The following is a 20,404-nucleotide window of genomic DNA, read 5'->3' as shown; positions in this document are numbered from 1 at the left end:
TTTTTAAACCTCTTTGCTCTGAGCTGCCTCATCTCTAATCAGGCATCCATTAAAAGAAGTGTGGACCTGCGTAGACCAACTTACTGTTGGCCTGTGTGAACTCCCTTACCTCCAGCTGCGTTGCCTTAACCGTGGCTCCTGAACTTTTTATGGATGTTGAATGTGAACCAGACATCAGCTTAGGAGAAGTGGTGATGAAAATGATGAAACACTAAAAGAATGAGAGTTTAAACCTTTATCAGCAAATATATTTGGGAGCTGAACTCTTACTTCTGTGAATGTTGTGTCCCTCGCCACTGCCATTTGATGATCTGGACCTAAGAGTTTTGGATCTAAGAGTTTAGTCAGTGAGCAAAGGTCCAATCTCCTTTTGTGAGTTCTTTGCCCTTGGTTGGACTTAAGGGGTGTGTGTCCTTAATCCTTTATCAGAAAGAAGTTCATGTTTCTGTATCTGAAGCTGGACACCCGTTGGGCAAGAGCAGATCCTCCCAGTGAAGTGACGGATAAAAAGGAAATTCGTTGCTTGTGTGCATGTATTGAGAGGAGATGGGAAGCAGATGCTGCTGCTTCATGAGCAACTGAGAACCAGCCAGAAGAGCCAAGGAGCCCTTGTAGTGTTACAAAGGGACCTCCAAAAAAAAATAGTTACGTCCAGGCAGCAAGTTGCAAGCTGCCGAGCTGAACTGAGGGGCCACCGTGCACAAGGACATTTCCGTCCGTGTGTCAAGGGCAAACATCAATGCAGAAAACAATACTAAGCACTTCTCTACATCAAAGATGACCCTGAGAAGACCTGCCAAGAATGTGGCTGCATCTGCCTCAGCTCCAGCCATCTGAGGGTCTGTGCTAGACATAGCCTTCAAAGCATACTCGAGCAGCAGTCATCACGGATTTAACAGGCTGAGAGCGTGCATGGATGGATGTGGTTTGGAGCTCATGGCATCACGCAGGAGCATCTCAGTCCACTGGGATTTTTTCTTCCTTTTCATTTCTTTGCCCCCCTCCACGCTGTGACTTGGCTGTTAATTCTGAAAACAATACGAGGGATAACTAAGGAAGTTTTTTGGTATTGCTGCCAAGGTAAATGCTCTCACTGTTTGGCTCATTATAGCAAACAAAATGCTCATAATTATCCTTTGCGTCTCTGAGCTGGGGAGAGGCAGGTGCTTTAGAGAAGAAGCTTTGTTTGGAGGGAGTGTTGCTTCCGAGGACACGGAAAGCGGGAGCTGTTCACCCAGGAGTCATTTGGAAGAGGTGTCTGCATAGCCCTGCATAGGCTCAGGGTGCCGGCACCCGGGCAGGATGCAGGCAGCCCCGCATCTCCTGCACTTGCTTCTGCCACGCGAACGCCCTCAGGAAAGCCCCGGGTTGACTTCAGAGACCTGCAGCAGGGGTAGCGTGGTGGCAGCACACAGGATGGTGTAACACTATCTCTCATGGAGGGCAACAGCTAAAGAATACAGATCCTTCATGGCATCTCCCGAGACGAGCACACAGTGCTCTCCTATTGAGACATTAATATTAAAACCAAGCAGGTCAGGTGTTTTGGTTCTCAGGAGTTCTGCTGTTCCTCTCTGGTAGAGTGACGTCTGCATACGCTTTGGGGGGGGACAAGCAAACTGTAAGTAGTGAATCAAGCGTAAATGCACTCTTGAACTTTTCCTCGCACAGAGGTGACTATAACCAGACAGATAAAGCTGCAGAAAACGTCACCACGGGTAGCGAATACTGACAAGGCACAGAGCTGTGCAGTTACCAAATATTGCTGTTAAATGTGCTCTCTTGTGCAAGACCTTGGAGGCCCAAATCTGTGGCTGTATGAGATGCTTTCTAAATTATTCATGTGCTAACACAAGGCCAGAAGATTCAGTTAAATGCTGAAATACGTTGTTAATTCCAAAACACTTTCGTAGGAATATTTGGGGTGGGGAAGCAAACCAAGAGATGCCAGTGATCTGCTTCACGGGGAGCTGAATGTTTGACTGGCATGTGCCAAGATGATGCTCTTGTAGAAGGCAGAGTAGAGGAAAAAATTATACAAGTAAGGCTGTGTTGATCCCCAAAATTGATGACTCTTTGCTTGTCTTACATTAGGCTGCTCACCTGGAGCATCCAAGAGTCCTTTATTTGGTTTTGGAGGCTTTTGTTTGTTTTGCTGTGTTGTTTTGTTTTTTTTTTGTCCTGAAATCATCTTTGTGTCACTGAGAAATCACTCTTTCAATCTTATTTATTTAGTATTGCTCTAATTCATTGTTTTTTAAAGAAAACACAATATAAATTAAAAGTAATTTCACTGCATCTATTTTCAAATTGTGGGATTTTGTTTTCTGGTGGCTGTGCTGCTGACATGGCAACGCTATTACTGTGCAAGCTTGGAAAATAAGAGCCTGAACTATCAGTATTATTATAAATAGTTATTAAAGTTGACAGGATTTTAAATGTTGTTATTAACATTCTTAATGTTAACTTCAGGGTAGAGTGAGAGGATAAAATGTGGCTCTGGCTTGTCTGGCAGCTGGAGGGAGTTGCCAGTCTGGCTGCAGCACCCTGCAGGACCATCCACAGCTGGACTTCTGTCACCCTTCCTCAGTCCTTCCTTACCTTAGGAAGCAGGGGGAAAAGAAACTGCTTAAGTCTCTGAACCTTAGCTGCTTGCATGGATCAGTTTTCTTGAGCTTTAGTGGCTTTATGTAGGGTGTTAACAAGGCATTTCACTTGATAGGTGAACGCTTCAAAGGTGAAGCTTGTACCAGAAGCATGCCTCCAGATGCACTTGCTAACTACTAGGAAAAGGCTAAGGACACAGGGCAAACCATTTCCTTTATGTGAGATTTTAAAATGTGGTGAAAATGGCAATGTATCCACAAAACAACAACAACAAAAAAAACAGATTTTGTTACACTGAGAGCACATAATTTTTACAGGACCACGATTACATCTTCACCTGTAAATGTAAGTTGGGGGTACTCAACAAATATGATATGAAACGTTTGAGTTAAACACAGAAATCCCATACTTGTTTGCTTTCTGCTTAGTTTTTGTGTTTTGTGTGAAAATCTTTAATTTTTAAAGAGCAAGTCCGATATGAATGTGAAGATTGGTGCCAAAACACATCTGTTAACAGCTTTTAATCTTCACGTTTGACAAAGCGTACAGACATGGACAAATTGTAATTTACATGATGAAACCACAGGGTGATGGATTGCTGCAGTGGCATGGAGCGGCACAGAAAGGAAATAAATTTCACAAGATAAAAGGAAGGGTTTGGAGTGCATTTACTTCTATTATAAGCTTTTACAGGGTATGTGCACTACAATGTACTACCTGGGTTCAAATCTACTGGAGTAAATCCTCTTCAGCAAATAAAGCTTTCTTTGGGACTCAGCTTTATTAGAAAGGAGATTATTTGGTTTTGAGGGTCATTCTAGAGTAGAGTTTGAATGAACTTGAGTTGCTTTCCAAGATAAACACAACCCCAGAACAAAGCATATCTGGGTTTACTGTTACATACAATGGTGTTTTAAGAGCTTGCACCTGGCATGGCAGAGTGAACATTAAAAGCTTGTGAAGAATTGCCAGTGCAACATATGGCACATCCCTCTGACAGATCTAGAATTGGTCTGGACTGGGCGTGGGCCCATTGCCAGGGGTAAGGTTCTCATTGCAGTGAAACGCAGCAGTTAAGCATTTATCACAGTTGTAACGAGGTGTAATTACTCGTAATCTTTCCCGAAACACTCTCTTACAGGCGATCTCTATTTGTGCCTTCTGGTTGCTTCTCTGAAGCCATAAAATGACAAACCCGGACTGGTGAATTCCCACTTTGTCTTCCTCTTCACCTGCAGTTGTATTGCAAAACAGGAGCTTACCTGTGGGTTGTGTCCATGAAGAGCTATGGCTCCTCTAGGCAGCTGCTGCAGGCTGAGGTTTGAAGGAACTGGTGTCCTGTCATTTGGCATGATCAGTTTTTGGCATCTGCTCAGTTTTGTGTAGAGTTAGAAACCTGTATAGGGAAGGGAGCAAAACCCTGTTTGGTTCTGAAATCATGCGGGGTCTTTGTTCAAAGGAAGCGTGCGGTGTCTAATCTGAGTGAGCGGCCGGTGTCTTCGTGGCGCGGTTCGTCTGCCGTGGAACGTGGGAAAGCGGCTTCGGTTTCCCATGCATCTGCTGGGATTCATAAAGATCAACCCGATGAAATATCAAAGCGGGGCAGATGCTGTGAGGTTGCAGCCGCTCGGCGCGGATGGGGAACCTAAGATGGGAAGGCGCCTCCTGGGTCACAGCCTGGCTGGTGATTTTTCGTAACATTCTACCATGCAACCTCTTTCATAAAACTTCAGCTTTCTATCGTAGTGTTAACGGAGCCCCCGGCCCACTTTACACTGCTCTAGCACCTGGCTGGTCCTATGAACCTCTTGCTAATTTTCTTCTCAGGGAGGATGCAGAGCATTTTTGCGAGAGCAAGCAGTGGTGGGACAAGCTGGGATCTGCTGATGAGCCTCCAGTAAGTGTGGAGGTCCTGGCGCCTACTGTGGGGTGACATGAGAAGGGTTTTTTGTCAGAAAAAAATGACAATGTGGGGGTTCCTCCAAAGTTCTGTCTCTGGGTATGAGATAATGTTTAGTTCCACCCCCCCCAGCCCCCCCCCCAACTTTTTTTTGTTGTGCAAGGACTGAACCATCTGGCTGGCAGATGATACCTTTACATTTGTCTGTTTTCAGTTTTCCTACTATAAATCATCTGATTTAGCTGTTTTCTGTTGCATGAGCTCTTCCCAGCACTTGAACTAGCTCTGCTTTAAAGCCATGCTGCCCCAATGGGGAGTTTTCTGCCGGGGCTCCTGCTCCTGCTGTGCCTCCCAAACAGGCGTGCTCTGAAGCCTCCAAATCGGATTCCCCCGCCACCGCAAGCAGCTTTCCGCACCGAGCGCTCCACCTCCTTTTGCCCTGCTAAAATGGGCTCCGTCTCGCCTGCTTTTCTACACGATGTCTTCACAGAAAGCAGCATTTGTTTGGTTTGCTCTGCGAGGATATGTTCGATTGGCCTCATGGCTCTGCAGACGGCTCCTCTTGTAGGCAGGATTCCCCTGTCGTGGGGGCTTTTGGGAGGGCTTGAGACCACGTGTGCTCCTGCCACAGTACCGTGAATTCTTGGTTTTGTGAAGTCCCCGAGAGGCTCGGCTCAGCCGGCAGGACAAGGGACAACCGTTCTTTGTCCTGTGTGCTCGGTGCAGCATGACGGCGAAGGATTTTGTCTTGGCCAGACACGTGGTGGTTTCTGACGGCATCTTCCCTGTCTGCCTCATTTGCAGGGAGCTATTTCTTGGGAACTCATGTCTCAGAGCTGTTGCAGGCCCTCTGTTTGGAGTGTGTATGAAGGCATCTCGTTTCCTTTCTAAAAATTAAAGTGGCTCTTGTTGACAGCAGCGAGCTCAGTTGCCCTGAATGCCTGAGCGGTTGTAGCTGAACCCTGGAACCGCAGATAAGTGGGGTACAGATGATGTCTGAATACTGCTGGCCAGCCAAAATCCAGCTCCAAGCTCTCTAAACCACAGAAAATTGTCCTTTCTGCTCAGTTTCCTTGCCTGATGAAGAGAAACTGTGGTCTTCCTGAAGTTAGCAGAAAGATAACAGATTTCTATCCCCAATCTCTTTTTGTAAGAAAAGAGGTTTTTAAAACTCTGCTGCTATTATTGGCAAAGCTAGCCTGTTCCCAGGGATGTCAGGAGTTGGAGATCTGTCTGGAGCCAGCGGTGGTGCCTGGGGAAAAGCACGAGCACACAGCAGGTGATGGGGTCACTTCCTGAGGATGTTCTCCCACCTTTTAAAAACCGCTGTTCAGACCGGTGGAGATGGATGTGGTGCTTCTGAACGTGGTAGTTCTGTGTGGATCTTTCTTCCACAGATTTTCGTAGTCCTGAGTGTGGGGGGCGTTGGGTGTGTGTGTGCATGCTAGTAAAAACTATTGCTTGAGCTTTTTCCACCGTTCCCTGGAGTCGATGAAAGCTTTCAGCACTGGAGATCTGTGACAGAGTTGCAGCCCTCTATTTAATCTTGTGCAAAGAACTGATTATGTGACGGGTTTTCTTTGTTTTTAAATCTGTTGTTTGGCAGCACACGGAACTGGTAAGCAATTTTGTACCAAAATAGGCAGTGAGCAGTTGTGCTTTCTCTATAGTCCTCGTGCTGTGATGGGCTTCTCAATAGCAAGGCCGTTATGTGCGGTTCGGGGGCTTCCTCAGTTTGCCTCTTCTCAGCCTTCTCATCCTCTGCCACAAAACCTGTTCCCGTGCAGCTGGCAGAGATGTTCCACTTGTACCGAATGACCTCTTCTCTTCCTTGTGTGTGTCTCCTCCCCTTGGCATGGTCTTGGATCATAACCTGTTTAGAGCACTCTGTAAACGCCTTAAAAGAAGTAGCAAGTACATTGCTTAAAACTCTAGAGACTGTTTATATTTTGTCAGCATTACCTCCTCTGATCCTGTCCTAATTTTCCATTTTCACATACGTTTAATCAACCCTCAGATTGGCTCCTGGGGGAGGCTGGTGCCTCAGATGGACCCACCACATGGTCGGTACCAATGTGTGGTGCTAGCACTAATGCTCCTCAGGCCAACTGTGTGGAATTTGTTTCAATGAATATTTTGAGGCTGGGCCAGAGAGTGAATCAAACGCGAATGACCATGAGTCACCTCTGAAAACAGCCCTGTTGAGGGTTCAGAGGTGACTTGCCTGCCGCAGATAGCTCCGCCTGCACGGGCCACAGTGCAAAATCGCAGGTATGTTGGCTTTCAGGGTCCTCCAAGCTTGTCTTTCGGCACTCTGTGCCAAGAGGCTGCCACCTCCATCAGTCGTGGCTGCCTCCGTGGGGAAAGAGCCATGCTATTTAGCGCGGTGGGTGCTGAGTATAAATGAAGCTGGGTGTCTGTCATGTAAATGTTGTGTTGCAGGGTTTGAATGTCAGATAAAGGAGACGGTCTGTCTGCGAGAGAGCCCTGCTGGGTGATTGTCAGGGAAGAGCCGAGGAGAGCAGCTGCCTTCCTGGGCTGCTCTTCATGGGTTTTGTGGGGGGAATATCAGCAAGCATCACATTTCTGCCACTTTTTCTTGAGAAAAGTCCAGAGTCGTCATCTTCAGTGTGTGTTTGAAGCAGGGCACGGGTAATGCAGCCTTGCGGTTTACTTCTTGGCTTGATCACCTTCACTAAGCTCAAACCCTGCATGTCCCCCTTGGGGTGCCTGTCTTTGCAGCCCAGGCAGAGGTCCCTCAGCATCTCTGTGGGTGCATGACGGTGCAGATTACATTCTGCAGAGGGGAGGACTGGCTGTGATCCTTGAGTGGCAGGTGTGCCCAAGGAAGTAAGCCAAAATCCTCATCCACAACCTAGATCTCTGGGACTGTGTACCTGTGGATCAGGCCTGATTATACCTCCTTTGCACAGCTCCATTCCCACTAGCGCCCCCCCCCCCCCCCCCCGTAAATGTTTTTTTTGTTTCGTTTTGTTTTTGTTTTGTTTTCTTTGCTTTAGTGACTGAGGGCTAATTTTCTTCTCCCTTCTCCTTTTTCTCTTTTAAAGGTGAACCCCACACCACAGGGTACAAGAGCACTGCTGAAAATGATGTACTGCCCGCACTGCCGAGGTCTGGTGTCGGTGAAGCCCTGTTACAATTACTGTTTTAATGTCATGAGAGGCTGCTTGGCCAACCAAGGGGATTTGGACACCGAGTGGAATACCTTTATGGGTAAGGTCCCATTAAAACTGCATGTAAGGATACCTTGATATTGTTTCCACCATCTGAATGGCTTTTAGGAGCAGCCATGTGTGCTACAGCAGATTTTTAGGTGTTTGATAGGTTATCACTTTCTTCCACATCTCTATGTAGAACAAAGCTTTTGTAGTTCACATTAATTTCTAAATACGCGAGACTTTCATTGCACCAGTGACCTCCATTGCAGGAAACCAGGCAGATGGAGCTGCCATGTGCTTGTAGGCCTGGAGTGTCTCTTACTGCTGGAGCAAGCCCAGCTGTGACGTATCTCCTCTGTCTTGATTCATTACAGTGTCCAAAAATGTGAAGGCTGAGGTAAATAAAGACCAAATGTCAGTTAGAAATAGGGAAACAGTGTCCCGTTTTGGTGCAGACTTGCTGCCTCTAAAGCCATGCTGGTTGGATGGTTGGTCCATTCTGCCCTTGGATCTGCTCTCCTCTCTTGCTGACTTGGCCTTTCTCCTCTGCTTCCAAGGACTCCCATTGTGCAGCCTTCCCATCCTTTCACTGGTTTCTCTCTAGTGTAGGTGCAAGATGTTTTTTCTCCATACGACTCCTCGTACGTTGTTGCTACCATACATCTGTTCTTCCTAAAGCCATTTTTCTTGCTACGCGGTCTGGGAGGCTCCATCAGCCATTGTGAGCTTTGGCTGTAGACCTGTATTTTATGTTAAAAATTTAAATGTAATGTGTCTAAATCTGTTTCTAAACAGTTCGTTTGGTGATAAGCTACCATCTTTGTTAATAGGCTGTATGTGGTTCTTTGCAAATATTTTTGCTATCATCTTCCTCCTGTTTATTTCTCTTCCATGCTTATAAATATTATTATTTGATATATGCAGTAGACTGACTAGTCTAATATATGAGTAGACTGAAATATTAAATGCTACATTGGGTCAAGACTGCAGAATTTGTGACACATCACGTTTTTGGGGCACAGGCAAGATAATGTTAAATGTTTGCATTTGTGCTCCTTTTCAAGGAGCTTTGATTTATCGGTGAAAGCATCTTTTGGGAACAGTCACTTCACTACAGTTTTAATGTGTGATGAAGTGCACATGTGAAGTTTCTGCAGCTACTGACAAGGCTGTGGTACTCTTCCAATCGTGCTCTTGGAGGGAAAAAAAATTAAAAAACAAAAAAAGCTGTTAGAAAAAATTTCCCTTTCATTAAACTGTGAGATAAAAAAGGGAAATTGCTGATAATTGGTGTCTCAGACTAGATTTAAATTGTAGAACTTGTGTTTTGTGTGCAGGCTTTTCATTTAATTGCTTGTGCCAACTGGATGTATGAAAGGTATTATTTCAGAAGGTGTTTTTTTGCCTGTGTGTTCCATATAGGGAGTTAAATGTGACACTAAATTGGGTTTCCAAGTCATTCTCTGGGAGGCTGTCATTCCTACCCCCTGCCCCCCCATTCCTGCCAGCCCTCTTTCTCATGAGAATATTAAGTATTTCAGCTACAATTGTTGCTGAAATAGCTCAAAGCCAGGAGACTTGCAAACATCTAGTCCAAGTAGAAAAGAGGAATCCCATGAAAGAGAAGGGCATAATGCCAGAAAACAGACAAAAGCACAAGCAGCTAATTGCTGTAGGTGGTATGCAACTAAAAACGAAACTTGGGGGAAGCCAGCAAGCCCTGTCACACCAGACTGATCAGGGACTACATACAATAATTAAGATTATTAAACAAGACAAAATAAATAAGTGCATTTCCAGGTTGGAAGCAAAGCTTTCTTCCTGCAGTGCTTCCTCCCTAAGGGCTTCTTGCCCACTCATTACTTAAGTACAGTATTACGCTTTGTTACATTTACTGGCACTATTTGCACTTGCGGTGGAGCACAGATACCAAAAACTTAAGCTGTGCTTTCTTCAGTCAATTTAATAACTGAACAGGTGCTGGTTATGTTGCAGATTTTGTTTTCCATCTCGATTTGACACTTGAGGCAAACTAAATTAAACAGATCTGGTGTTTTGGGGGGGGGGACACACATATGTGACAAATGTCCTTTGCGTGTTTTTAAGTTTAAAAGCAAACAAAAAAAAAAAACAACTCACTTGCATGTGCTTGTGCTTAATCCGGGTTTGCATTGTGGGCGTAAATACTAAGCTATGATAATTTGTGTGCCAAAAATAGATTTTGAACCGAGTGAAATAATTTAAAGATAGTTAAAGAGGGGAACTTGCAATAGATACTGGAAGTATGTGTGAATTTATGTGTATGTGTGTATAAAATATGCATCTGAATGTTTATGTGTACATGTTTCTGTTTAAAAAAAACACATGAATTTGTAAGATTATTTCTGACTATAGTATAGCTTAGTGTTTGTTTTTTTATCATTGTCTTTCCTTTCTTTTCAGTAACCTTTATTTGTCTCTGTCTTCATTGTCTGGTTATGCCCAGATTGACAATGTTTAACAGAAGAATAGCACCCCCAAAGTTAGTGGCTCTCTATGTAAGTCACTTGTGTAAAGCTTTTCCAAACTGAGATGCTGAGTTTGTAGGCTCTTCAAGACAAAGACTTCCTCCTGCCTTACTTTTGCAAAGTACTATTTAAGGTTGCAACGTATGAAACAATGACTGAGTTGTACTCTTGTTTTCTAGTTTAACTATCTTTAAATTATTTTGCCATCCATTCTCGACACAATTGTACACCAATTAGGCAGGGGTATACTTTGTTTCAGACAAGCTTTGGGGTGGGGGGTGTATGTAAAGGCTTTCCTGAATTAACAATGTTAATCTCCAGTGCCTTTTCATGATTTTTTTTTTTTTCCACAAAGGTTTACTCTGCTCAAAGATGTAGAATTCAGGCTCCCCATATACATATCTGGAGTACTACTTTGTGTGCAAAGAATTTTTTCCTTTTAAAAAAAAAATGATTGTTGTTAATGAATGGTCAAGGTCTTCCCCCTCCTTCCCTCCCCTTTTAAATCAGATCTTGGGGTTAAGACTGAAAACTGCCTTTTGTTCTTCAAGTCAGACAGTGAGGCTGAAGATGTGGGTTTCTGATTATTGGTGGCACAATGCAAAAGAATTGCTTTCCTTCATGAGTGCGAGGTGCTTTGTCGCCAAGGATTGTCTCAATGCCAGTAGCAAGGACAAATGTATGCAGGAGGAAAAGGGTCTTTAAGGGATGATGCTATATGGTGCGGTGTGGGTTTTTTTTGTTGTTGTTTTTTCCCCTCTCCAAATCCACTTCTGTCTCCCCAGCACAGTGAGGAGAGACGGTCTTTGTCATGCTCTCTGTTTGTAATAAATGACCAGCATATGCTTTTAACTCTGCCAGACTTTTTTTGTGAAGTAGATCAAACTTGCAGAGCCACCTTGCCGTGGCTTGTAAGTGCCGGTTATTTTGAACCGGAGCTGGGGAGGGGGAGCGGGGAGGAAAATCTTTCTGGGAGACAAGTTACACCTAAGCTTAGTTTATGGTTTTAGTGCAACTTGCCTCCCCTCTCAAGTGCTAATGTTATCTTGAATCCCAGCCAACCTTATTAATGTCAAATGTGGCTGCCAGAGGGAATCTACTGCTCGCTATGACTGCTGGTGAGGACACCAGCCAGCTCCTGGTGGGAGGTAAAAGTTTGCAGGATCACCCCCAAATCAAGACTGTGGGCTGGGTAGAGTCCCCTATTCCTCCCCCCCCCCCTTTTTAATAAAAGTTTATTTCATTTAGTGCTTCTTGTCAGTATCTATCACTGCTCCTGAAGAGCTACAGTTGAATATATTCTCCAAGGGCAATTATTACTTTCCTTATCTTTTATAGCCAGCTTTGGCAGCTCTGCTGGAGGCCGAATGCATTTTCTATATCAGCAGTCAAAGCAGTGGCTGCATTCCTTTGCTGTGATACATGTAACGCCATGGCACCATCGGTAACAAAGGGCCCAATTCGCTCTACATTCCCATGGTCTTGTGTATGGCCTGCCCGGCTCAAAGTTTACAAAGACGCCAAACAGCCAGAAGAATTGGGGTTTATGTTTCCTTTCAGTCTTTCACAAACACTTTATTGATCTGCGGCCTTTCCTGGCCACTCAGAGAATTAAGTAGTTACAAAATGGAATGATTTTCTTTTTTTAAAACTATGCATTTTTGTGTGTTTTATTATCTGTCTATTCATAATATTTTTATTTGAAATGAGCGGCTTCCTCCAAACTGCGATGGGATGTTCTTTATGTGCGTGAAAAACCCCAAAAGCTTTGACAATGATGAACACATTTAAGTTGTGCTCCACTTGTTTACAAAAGTCTCCATTTGGTAGCACATCAAAAGCATTTTTCTCTCCTCCGGCACAATGGTATATTCATGCTAGTAGTCATTACTCAGAGATTTGAAGCATCACTTTATTGGAGCCCACCACAATACAGTCTAAGACTCTTTGTTTCATTTGTTATTACCTTCTTTAAAAAAATGCATTTATTTCAGACCTGTTTGTAGTCACTGACGGCTAAATTCCAGCCATGCCCTGCAGCAGCTCTGTCATTAATGCTGGCTGTGTGCATCTGAGGGGCGAGGGTGTTTCCTGGGGCTTGAGCTCCTTGTGGGTTTCATCCCTAAGCATCCCTTGCATGGCACCACTGGTCTTCACTGATGCTGCAGCTCCTCCAAAGGAATTTTTAGGGTGTCTTGATCCCTTGATCAGTCCTTAATTCATGCCCAGCAAATATTTAAAACGGAGTTGTCTTTATGGAGTGGATTTCCAGGCTCGGAATGCTTCTGCAACTTGTGTGGTGTTTTTTGTGTTGAAGTTTTGGGATTTATTTTGATTATTTTTTAAATATGCAAGTAGCTAAATTGCATATTTTATTTTTTTTTAAGTGTAGCTTGAAAGGAATTAGACATGCAGGCAGAGCTATTAGTAAATGTTTTAGTACTTGGAGTATCTCTATAGGACTAATTGGTAACTGAAGCCCACAGAAATTTTCTGCTTGTTGAAAGTACCTTCTGCACTTAGGAGAATGAACGTCACAAGAAACACTTTTCAAGAGAAATCAATGGACTGAATGTAAAAACACTCATTTCTTCCTTAATGGAAGGGAACGGGTGTATCCTTGGGAGTGGGGAGCCACTCCTCAGGAGAGGGCTTCCTTGGGGGCTGTAGGGGCTTTTTTGCTCACCTCTGCATCACACAGGCTAGGAAAATTAAAAAAATAAATAAAAATGCAACTTCAGAGTTGCAAGTTTGTGGCGCAGCAGCACGAAGCGACACAGGAGAGGAGAGCAGAAAACAGAGTGCTTCAGGAATTGAGGGACTGCAGTGGAAACTGATGTTAAGTAAAGGTTGTGATGGGCAAGAAGAGGTGACTGCCCAGCACAAGGCACGGGCCTGCAGGTGCTGTTTAGGGGAGGCTCAGAGAAGGCTTAAATTAAATGCAGTGCAGGGTGAAATCTTTAATGCCAATAATAATTTCCCAGAGGAAGTGATGGAAGTACAGTAGCTGCCCTGTTTAATGATGTATTTGAAGAGTACGTGCATGTCAGCACGGGAGGACTGAGCCCGTGTTGGCTGAGGGACTTTTCCATCTCCCCTTGCATAGAACACGTGCCACGTATATCATTAGTGCACAGCATTTGTCCTGGTCTCCTGCAGTCTCCCTTGTGTCCATGTAATGCCAGACCATACAGTCCCATGTCTTGGCTGCCTCCATGCAGCCACGTCTGTAGCTCCCTGTAAGGGAGAGGCCGCAGCGGTGGTGCTCTTGGACCCTTCTGTGTCAGTGTCTGATGGTCAGGACTGGCATGACGAAGCCGGTGGCTCTCTCTCTTTCAGCTCTGAAAGCAGTCTTTAAAAACAAGTGACACAGGGAAACCTTTAATAAATAAGCATGGAGAGGAGGGTTTTAGTAATGCTAGTTTTCGTGGGAGTAGCTGATTACAGACTACATTTTGGCAGACTGCGAAGGCTCTCCCTCACTTAGCGCCGCTTTTGATGTGTATGAGCCCGTGGCCGAGTGCTGGCAGCCCAGTAAGTGCCAGCCAGTCCGGTGAAGTTATAGGTCCTGGGAATGCAGTGCGATGTTTCCTGCAGACGTGCGCCAGTCAGAAGTGATGCCGTGGTGGTTAACATCTGTGTGCTGCTGTGGCACCTGCGCGGTTCTTGTTGGCCAGCCCTGCTGGGCTGGTCATGGCCACGTCTTGCCTCGATGTCTTCGTGCAGAGCAAACTAGTCACTTGTTCACATCGGATTGTGTGGAGTTTTAAATGCAACAACACACTGCCTTTTACAAGTGATGGGGAGGGGATGTTGTTCTGCTCAGGAGCATGCTTGAGATGCACGTTTTGGAGCAGAGGGTCTGTGCATCCCCGTGTGCTTGATGTGTTATCCTTGAAGCAGCTCCATTAAAAGCCTTCATTTCTCTCTTTGTGTTAGATTCGATGCTGCTGGTAGCAGAGAGGCTGGAGGGGCCTTTTAATATCGAGTCAGTCATGGATCCCATTGATGTGAAAATTTCAGATGCAATCATGAACATGCAGGAGAACAGCATGCAGGTGTCTCAGAAGGTAAATGGGCAGTGGGGACACCGGCTTTATTTGTCCAGTATATTTCCCTCTGGGCTCTGAAGAGGAGGTCTCTCGTGAACTCCCATTTTGTAAAACTGTTTCCTTCTCTTGCATAGGTTTTCCAGGGATGTGGCCAGCCAAAAACACTTGCACAAGGTCGAACCGCTCGCTCTGTCTCTGAAAGTGGTTTCAGCGCTCGCTTTAGACCGTACAACCCGGAGGAGCGGCCAACTACAGCCGCTGGCACGAGCTTGGACAGGCTGGTGAGTGCCCTGTCTGGCCGGTACTGTGCAGGTGCTACTCCCCCATGTAGCGTGGTGTGCTTTTTCCACTTGTAATTTATAGCTGTTGGTTAGTGGTTTTCTCTTTTTCTTTCTTAAATATTCCTTGGCTGCCTTAAACTCTCTGAGGGGTGTAATCTGTCCATGGCTCTGGATGTAAATTACCTCAATGCTTGTGTGTCAGAAAGTGCCTGTTTAAAGGCTTTGCTTATGAGTAATATGTGTTTGAAGAGTGGTGTTTAATTTTGTATTAAAAAGTAAATCAACCATCAAAACGACACAACTTTACATGCAGCCTAAAGATCTGGCCTGTACACGTCTGTTAGGATAAAAATACCTTTCCAGCTTCACTTTTAATGAGTGTTTGGTATTCTGGATTATGCCTTTTTTTTTTTAATAGGTTACTGATGTAAAAGAAAAGCTGAAGCAAGCCAAAAAATTTTGGTCATCTCTCCCTGGCAACATTTGCAACGATGAAAAGATGTCTGTAGGCACTGTCAACGAGAACGAGTGCTGGAACGGGAGCGCCAAGAGCAGGTCTGGAGAAACCCCTGCGCTGGGTGAACGCTCCCCCTCAGTTTGTCCCCGTATGCTGGCCCAACACCATGACCCTCTGCTCTTCCAGGGCTCACACACGTCTCCCCTGAGCCTGGCTGCTCCCTTGGCTCGTCTTCTTGTAGGCAAGAGAGCTTGAATGTAAAGCTAAAGGGTTGTCTGAGCTCTATGTGGTGGTTTGTTTTAAAAGATAGCCAGATGCAGCATCTCTCTTTGCACTTAGGACTCTTACTGACCACTGGCAGGTCTGGGGAGGTGAGGTGTACAAAGCCTTGGCTAAAAGACTGGAGATGCTCACGTTGTGTTGTTGCATCAGTGCCCCCACTTTGTGCTTCTTGTGTGATGGTTACCAGGAGCTATTTCTGGGTTTCTTGATGAGCAAGGGCAAAGGAGTTGGAGGCCGGAGAAAGGTCTGCTTCTCTGCTGCTGAGGACAGTGGCACAATGGGACCACTGGTTTTCATGCACAGTTTTTGTGGAAAAATAGTTACAAAACCACTTTTTTTTTCTTAGGGAAGAAATTACCAACACATGAATAAGCCAAAGGATTTCTGTCATATGGTTTATGTAACTGTTTAACTTTTATTTTGAAAATAGAAGGTTTTTTTTCCTGTTTGCTTACTGAGGAAATAAGCAAAATCCAAGATGTTCATTGTGTGTGTGTGTGTGTATATATAAGTCCAGGGTTTTCCAGCAGTTTTTCTTCATATTTACAGTTTTTGCTCTTAATATTTTGATATTTCTGGTGTGCAGGATTACTGCATAAATTTTGCACTGTTTCTTGGGTGCCTGAAACTGCATTGCTCAGCTAGCTTGATGGTTTGGGTCTCTGTCACAAGAAATGGGTCTGCCCTCCTGTCTGCAGGAACTAATGTTGGTACTGTAATTAAGCAAAAATAATATTTTCTTCTTGTGTTAAACAGTGATTTTTCTTGCAAGTCAGGTAATTGGAATTAGAAAGCAGTGTCCTATATCTGGTCTGTAAGATAAAAGGTTTCATTTCGTACTCTGTAAGATGACACTACAAATGCCTGTTTCAGGAGATATATTCTGTTGGGTTTTGTTGCTCAGTAGCTCACTTAAACCAGCAGATTGTCCTTGTGTTCAGATGTGTCGCAGTGCAGACCTGAGCACGCACACATCCTCAGGCAGAGTAGGATGGCTGTTGTCTACCAACAAGTTGGGTTATGTCATCTCATTTTCAAAATCACAGATGTTTTTCCTGCTGGAGTTATTGGAGAAACTGCATCTCATGTCTATGTGGTGAGCAGTCCGTACGTAGTACCGCAGCTTTATTGTTGAGGTGCATTATGCAAAGCCAGAATGACTCTTGCCTCCAACAGTACCTGTAGGTTTCTCTGGTATAGCTATGACCCCAATGGCTGTTTTCCCACAAGTGTCATCCAACTGGACATCAGGGCATCTCAATAGCTTGTGTTGCTCTGTTGCCTTGCAGCAAGCTGATTTATGCTGCTGTTAAGCCATTATCATTATAAACCCTACATCTTCCTTCTTTTTTCAAACTGAGGAGAAAATCCACCCCCCCACACCCCCCAGGTAAAAGGCAGGCATGTAAAGGGCACAGGATACATAAGAACACTGATTAATTTCTCATGCTAAGAAGCCAGAGAAGTGCTCCATGTGGGCTAGCATGTGGGAAGAAAGCATTAGGCTCAGAAAATCACCTGAGCAGAGAAGCGGGGTTGGCATCACTGAATTTCCACGCTCTCACCCCTCAGTGTGGTCCCTGCTGAGCTGCAGCTCCAGTAACGTCAGGAATGGTTTCTTTTTAGATATGACTTTGCGGTGACTGGAAACGGCTTGGCAAGTCAGGTGAATAACCCGGAGGTGGAAGTCGATATTACCAAGCCGGACATGGTGATTCGCCGGCAAATCATGGCTCTGCGGGTGATGACCAACAAGCTGAAGAACGCATACAGTGGGAACGACGTTGACTTCATTGACATCAGTACGTTTGCTGTTGTTTGCCTTTTGCTTTATTTTTTTTTTTCTTCCTCCTTTTAATTGGAGTTCATGCTAACACGGGGTAGCTAGTTAAGCTTCAGCTATCTGTAAGTGAGTTAGTAAGGAGGGTGAGAAATTGCACGGCTGGCAGGCTGTGCGCAGAGTCTCGTAAATGCTGAAATACTGCCCGCTGTGAGGTGTCGGCAGCCTCCTTACACCAGGAGCATCACGGAGGCATCTGCATATTGTGCTTTTGTTTTTTTTTTTTCTTTTCCTTGCTGCCTTTTGCAAACAAAGCGTTGAGCTGCAGATGGCAGAGGGCTACAGTGTGTGTGTGTGTGTGTTTCCTGCAGGTGAGGAGAGCAGCGGGGAGGAGAGCGGCAGCGGCTGCGAGTTCCAGCAGTGCTCCCCGGAGTTCGAGTTCAATGCAACCGAAGTTACTGGAAACTCCAACAAGAGTGATAAAAAAGCGAACACTTCTGCCGCTACCAGTAGCGGTTTATCACAAGCAGCCTTGTTCCTTAGCATTTTGTTCTTGGCCATGCAAAGACAATGGAGATAATTGTGCAGCATAGGGGGAAAAAAAAAGACTTTTATTATCAAAGTTAGAAGGCACCTGCTTTCACTTTTATACCATCTAGTGACTTTGCTTTTTAAGTTAATGGACAACAGTGTACAGTTTTTACTATGTTGCCACTGGTTTTAAGATACTGATTTTTTTCCCTTGCTATTCTGGGAATAACAGGAATGGGGCCTACCAGTCTGTCCCGTTCACCAAGAGTCCATGATAGAGGTGGATAACAGAAATGTATATACAAGCCTGTAGTTAGCTCTGCATTTGTCTTTATCACTTTTTTATTTTTTATTTTTATTTTACCACATTTCTTACAAAAAGAAGAAACCCAGGGTCCTTTCTTGGCATGTAACAAGTATGTGTTTCTGAAATGAGAAATATCTGTACAGAAGCAGGTTTTATTTATCATGTTTATCTTATGGGGAAAAAATAATTACCAAACGAGCAGAAAACATGTTTCATGTAGTTAACTTCCCATTTATCCACGTAATGTTAGTTGCCTTATCTGGAAAAAAGTGGAAGTAATTTGTCTTTATTATGCAGCGAAACAACATGAAGACAGAACTGGTCAGTGTGCCAAGTGCCCCATTTGCATAAGGTGGTAATGCCAGGAGCAGCCTGTACTTTCTTTACAGGATGTTTGGTTAAATTGGAAGAGACTACAGAGAATTCCAGTTTTGCAGATGCTAAGAAGAGTTATCATTTATTCCCCAGGATCCTTGCGATTAGCTGTAACTCACGTAGGTCAGTTCCTGAAGTGCATCTCCAGTGGGAATAAGGCATTAAACTTGTTCGGTTGGAAGCAACTTGTCGTGTCACAGATCCAAATGCCAACACGTGTCTTGTCTGCAAATTTGTTAGATGAATGCTGGATTAATTTTTTTCTGTTTTTTATTTTTAGGAATACTTTGCCGGGGGGTGAAGGAGGGAGAACTGTTGGTTTTGTTTTAGCAAAAGTTTTGTCTCCTCTCTGACCAGGGGCAGAAGGGAAGGCTGGGCAGGGTGTCCTGTTGCACTGTTGCAGGCAGGAGCTGGCAGGGCCGAAGACGCCTCCTTTTTGGTGCTCTTGGTCCCCTGGGAGCCAGTCCCCGGGCACAGAGTGACTGCAGCTTTTCGAAGCTATGCAAGACGCCCATCTCTCTCTACGTATGCTTTTGCAGTTGGAACAGTGTCGTGGTACAGCAACTCATTAATAAAGGAAAAGTATATTTTTAAGAAAAAGATATTAAATAATTTTTAAAAGAGTTGGGGGGGGAAGTCTTCAGAAAGACTCAAAAATTATTCTGCATGTGTCTCCTCCTGCTTTAGGTAGCCTTTAGGTCTGGCTGGATGCTGGGATCCAGCCAGGAGAGCAATCCAGAGAGAGGGAGGGTTTGCTGTATTCCACCCTTGTGTTGTAAGGATAATTTTCTATTTTTATATTGAAGCATTAATTACTTGTTAGCTCAGGGTCAGCGTTATATTCAACTTTATTTTCACACCAAATTTCTGCAAAGCTATAAAGATGGAATATTCTTGGCTGGTATAAACAATCCTGGAGGCTTAATTTTACTAGAAGTAGCCCGTTATTTATTAAAACATGATGTTAGTAGAGTAGGGATATTCTGGCTAGATTATTTTTCTTTAGAAAATAAATCATGGAAGCATAAAATTGAAAAAGTTATAAATTTATGTGTGGGAAAAAATGGATTGTAAATAGCTAAGTTGCCTTGTGAGGAATTGGAAAATGTGCTGATACTTAGAAACTACCTCAGTTCTGAGGAATTTCCTTTCTAGCTTTGAGTGCTATTACATTTTACTTGGTAGAAGTGAATCTGGTCTCCAATATGTAGCTGAAAGAGTTATCCCTATAGACCTTGTTAGATTGTTTTTAATTTAGAGGGTTGAACTACATCCAGCTGTTTTCTTTCAGCTAAGTTCCTTAACAAAGAGAATTTCTGAATTAAATATTGCTGATGGTTTCCATGACTTTTACTGATTTGTTTGGTTTCATGGCATTTTCTGATTGCCCTTTAATTATTTAAATGGTTCTAACCATTTGAATTTTAATCCTGAAATAAACAAACCTTAGATGCACTACCATTGTAAATATATCACAGTAAGGTCTGACTGGATAACCCTTCTGGCTTATACCCAGCTGGCAGGCCGGCAAAGTTAAATGAAGAAAAAAAAAAATTTAAACTTCTTCAGAGCTCAGAGAATGGTGAAACAAAAGCCCTGTGTTCAGAGTGGCTGACTTTTCCAAGATCTCAGTTTTTGGCATAAATGTTCATATGTAAGAAAGTTGCTTGTAAATTCTCCTGCTTTTGAGCGTTCTGCCCAGTGTGTGCTTAAAGGAAAACATTTCTGAATTTATATTTATCATTTTACATCTAATTGCTTACTAATTATTATTCATTAGTTTGGTAAAAGTGAACAATGTGAAGACCTGACTTGAGTTTTAAACTTGTTCAGTTGACGTTGTTAATAGCACAACAATCCTCCGCTATATCAAGGACAGATTTGTCACCTGGGGCTACAGGAAACAAGAGTAAACATCAATGTAGGATGATGAAAAGTTGTGTTCCTGCTTTTATTTTGTGTTTGTGTGTGAAATTGGCTCTCTGACATGAGCTTGTAAACTAAACCATACGGGTGGGGACTGAGGCATGCTGCTGGCTGCTTGCTCGTCAGAAGGCATCTGCTCCATTTCTTCCAGTGTTTGTTTTTTTTCCAAATAACCATTGCCATTATGGTCATGCTTTAAGGAAAAATTCCCGCGTATAAA

The 20,404-nt window shown here is 44.0% G+C and overlaps 1 protein-coding gene across 2 annotated transcripts in view; it reads left to right on the top strand.

Annotated features, from left to right (window-relative positions):
* The window catches only part of GPC4 (glypican 4), a 69,337-nt gene extending 49,143 nt beyond the window's left edge, over positions 1 to 20,194 (top strand). For both annotated transcript variants that reach the window (XM_083797333.1, XM_083797334.1), the window contains exons 4-9: positions 7,576 to 7,741; positions 14,133 to 14,263; positions 14,380 to 14,526; positions 14,945 to 15,081; positions 16,892 to 17,067; positions 17,417 to 20,194. In XM_083797333.1, the coding sequence (XP_083653459.1) occupies positions 7,576 to 7,741; positions 14,133 to 14,263; positions 14,380 to 14,526; positions 14,945 to 15,081; positions 16,892 to 17,067; positions 17,417 to 17,625 (966 nt within the window). In that variant the 3' untranslated portion in view covers positions 17,626 to 20,194. The remainder of the gene's footprint in view (positions 1 to 7,575; positions 7,742 to 14,132; positions 14,264 to 14,379; positions 14,527 to 14,944; positions 15,082 to 16,891; positions 17,068 to 17,416) is intronic.
* Positions 20,195 to 20,404: the final 210 nt, after the last annotated feature.

Source organism: Anser anser (genome assembly GCF_964211835.1).
Source record: "Anser anser genome assembly, chromosome: 13".
In the NCBI taxonomy this organism is placed as follows: Eukaryota; Metazoa; Chordata; class Aves; order Anseriformes; family Anatidae; genus Anser; species Anser anser.
The sequence above is the reverse complement of the archived record's forward strand: the minus strand, read 5'-3'. Positions and strand labels throughout refer to the sequence as shown.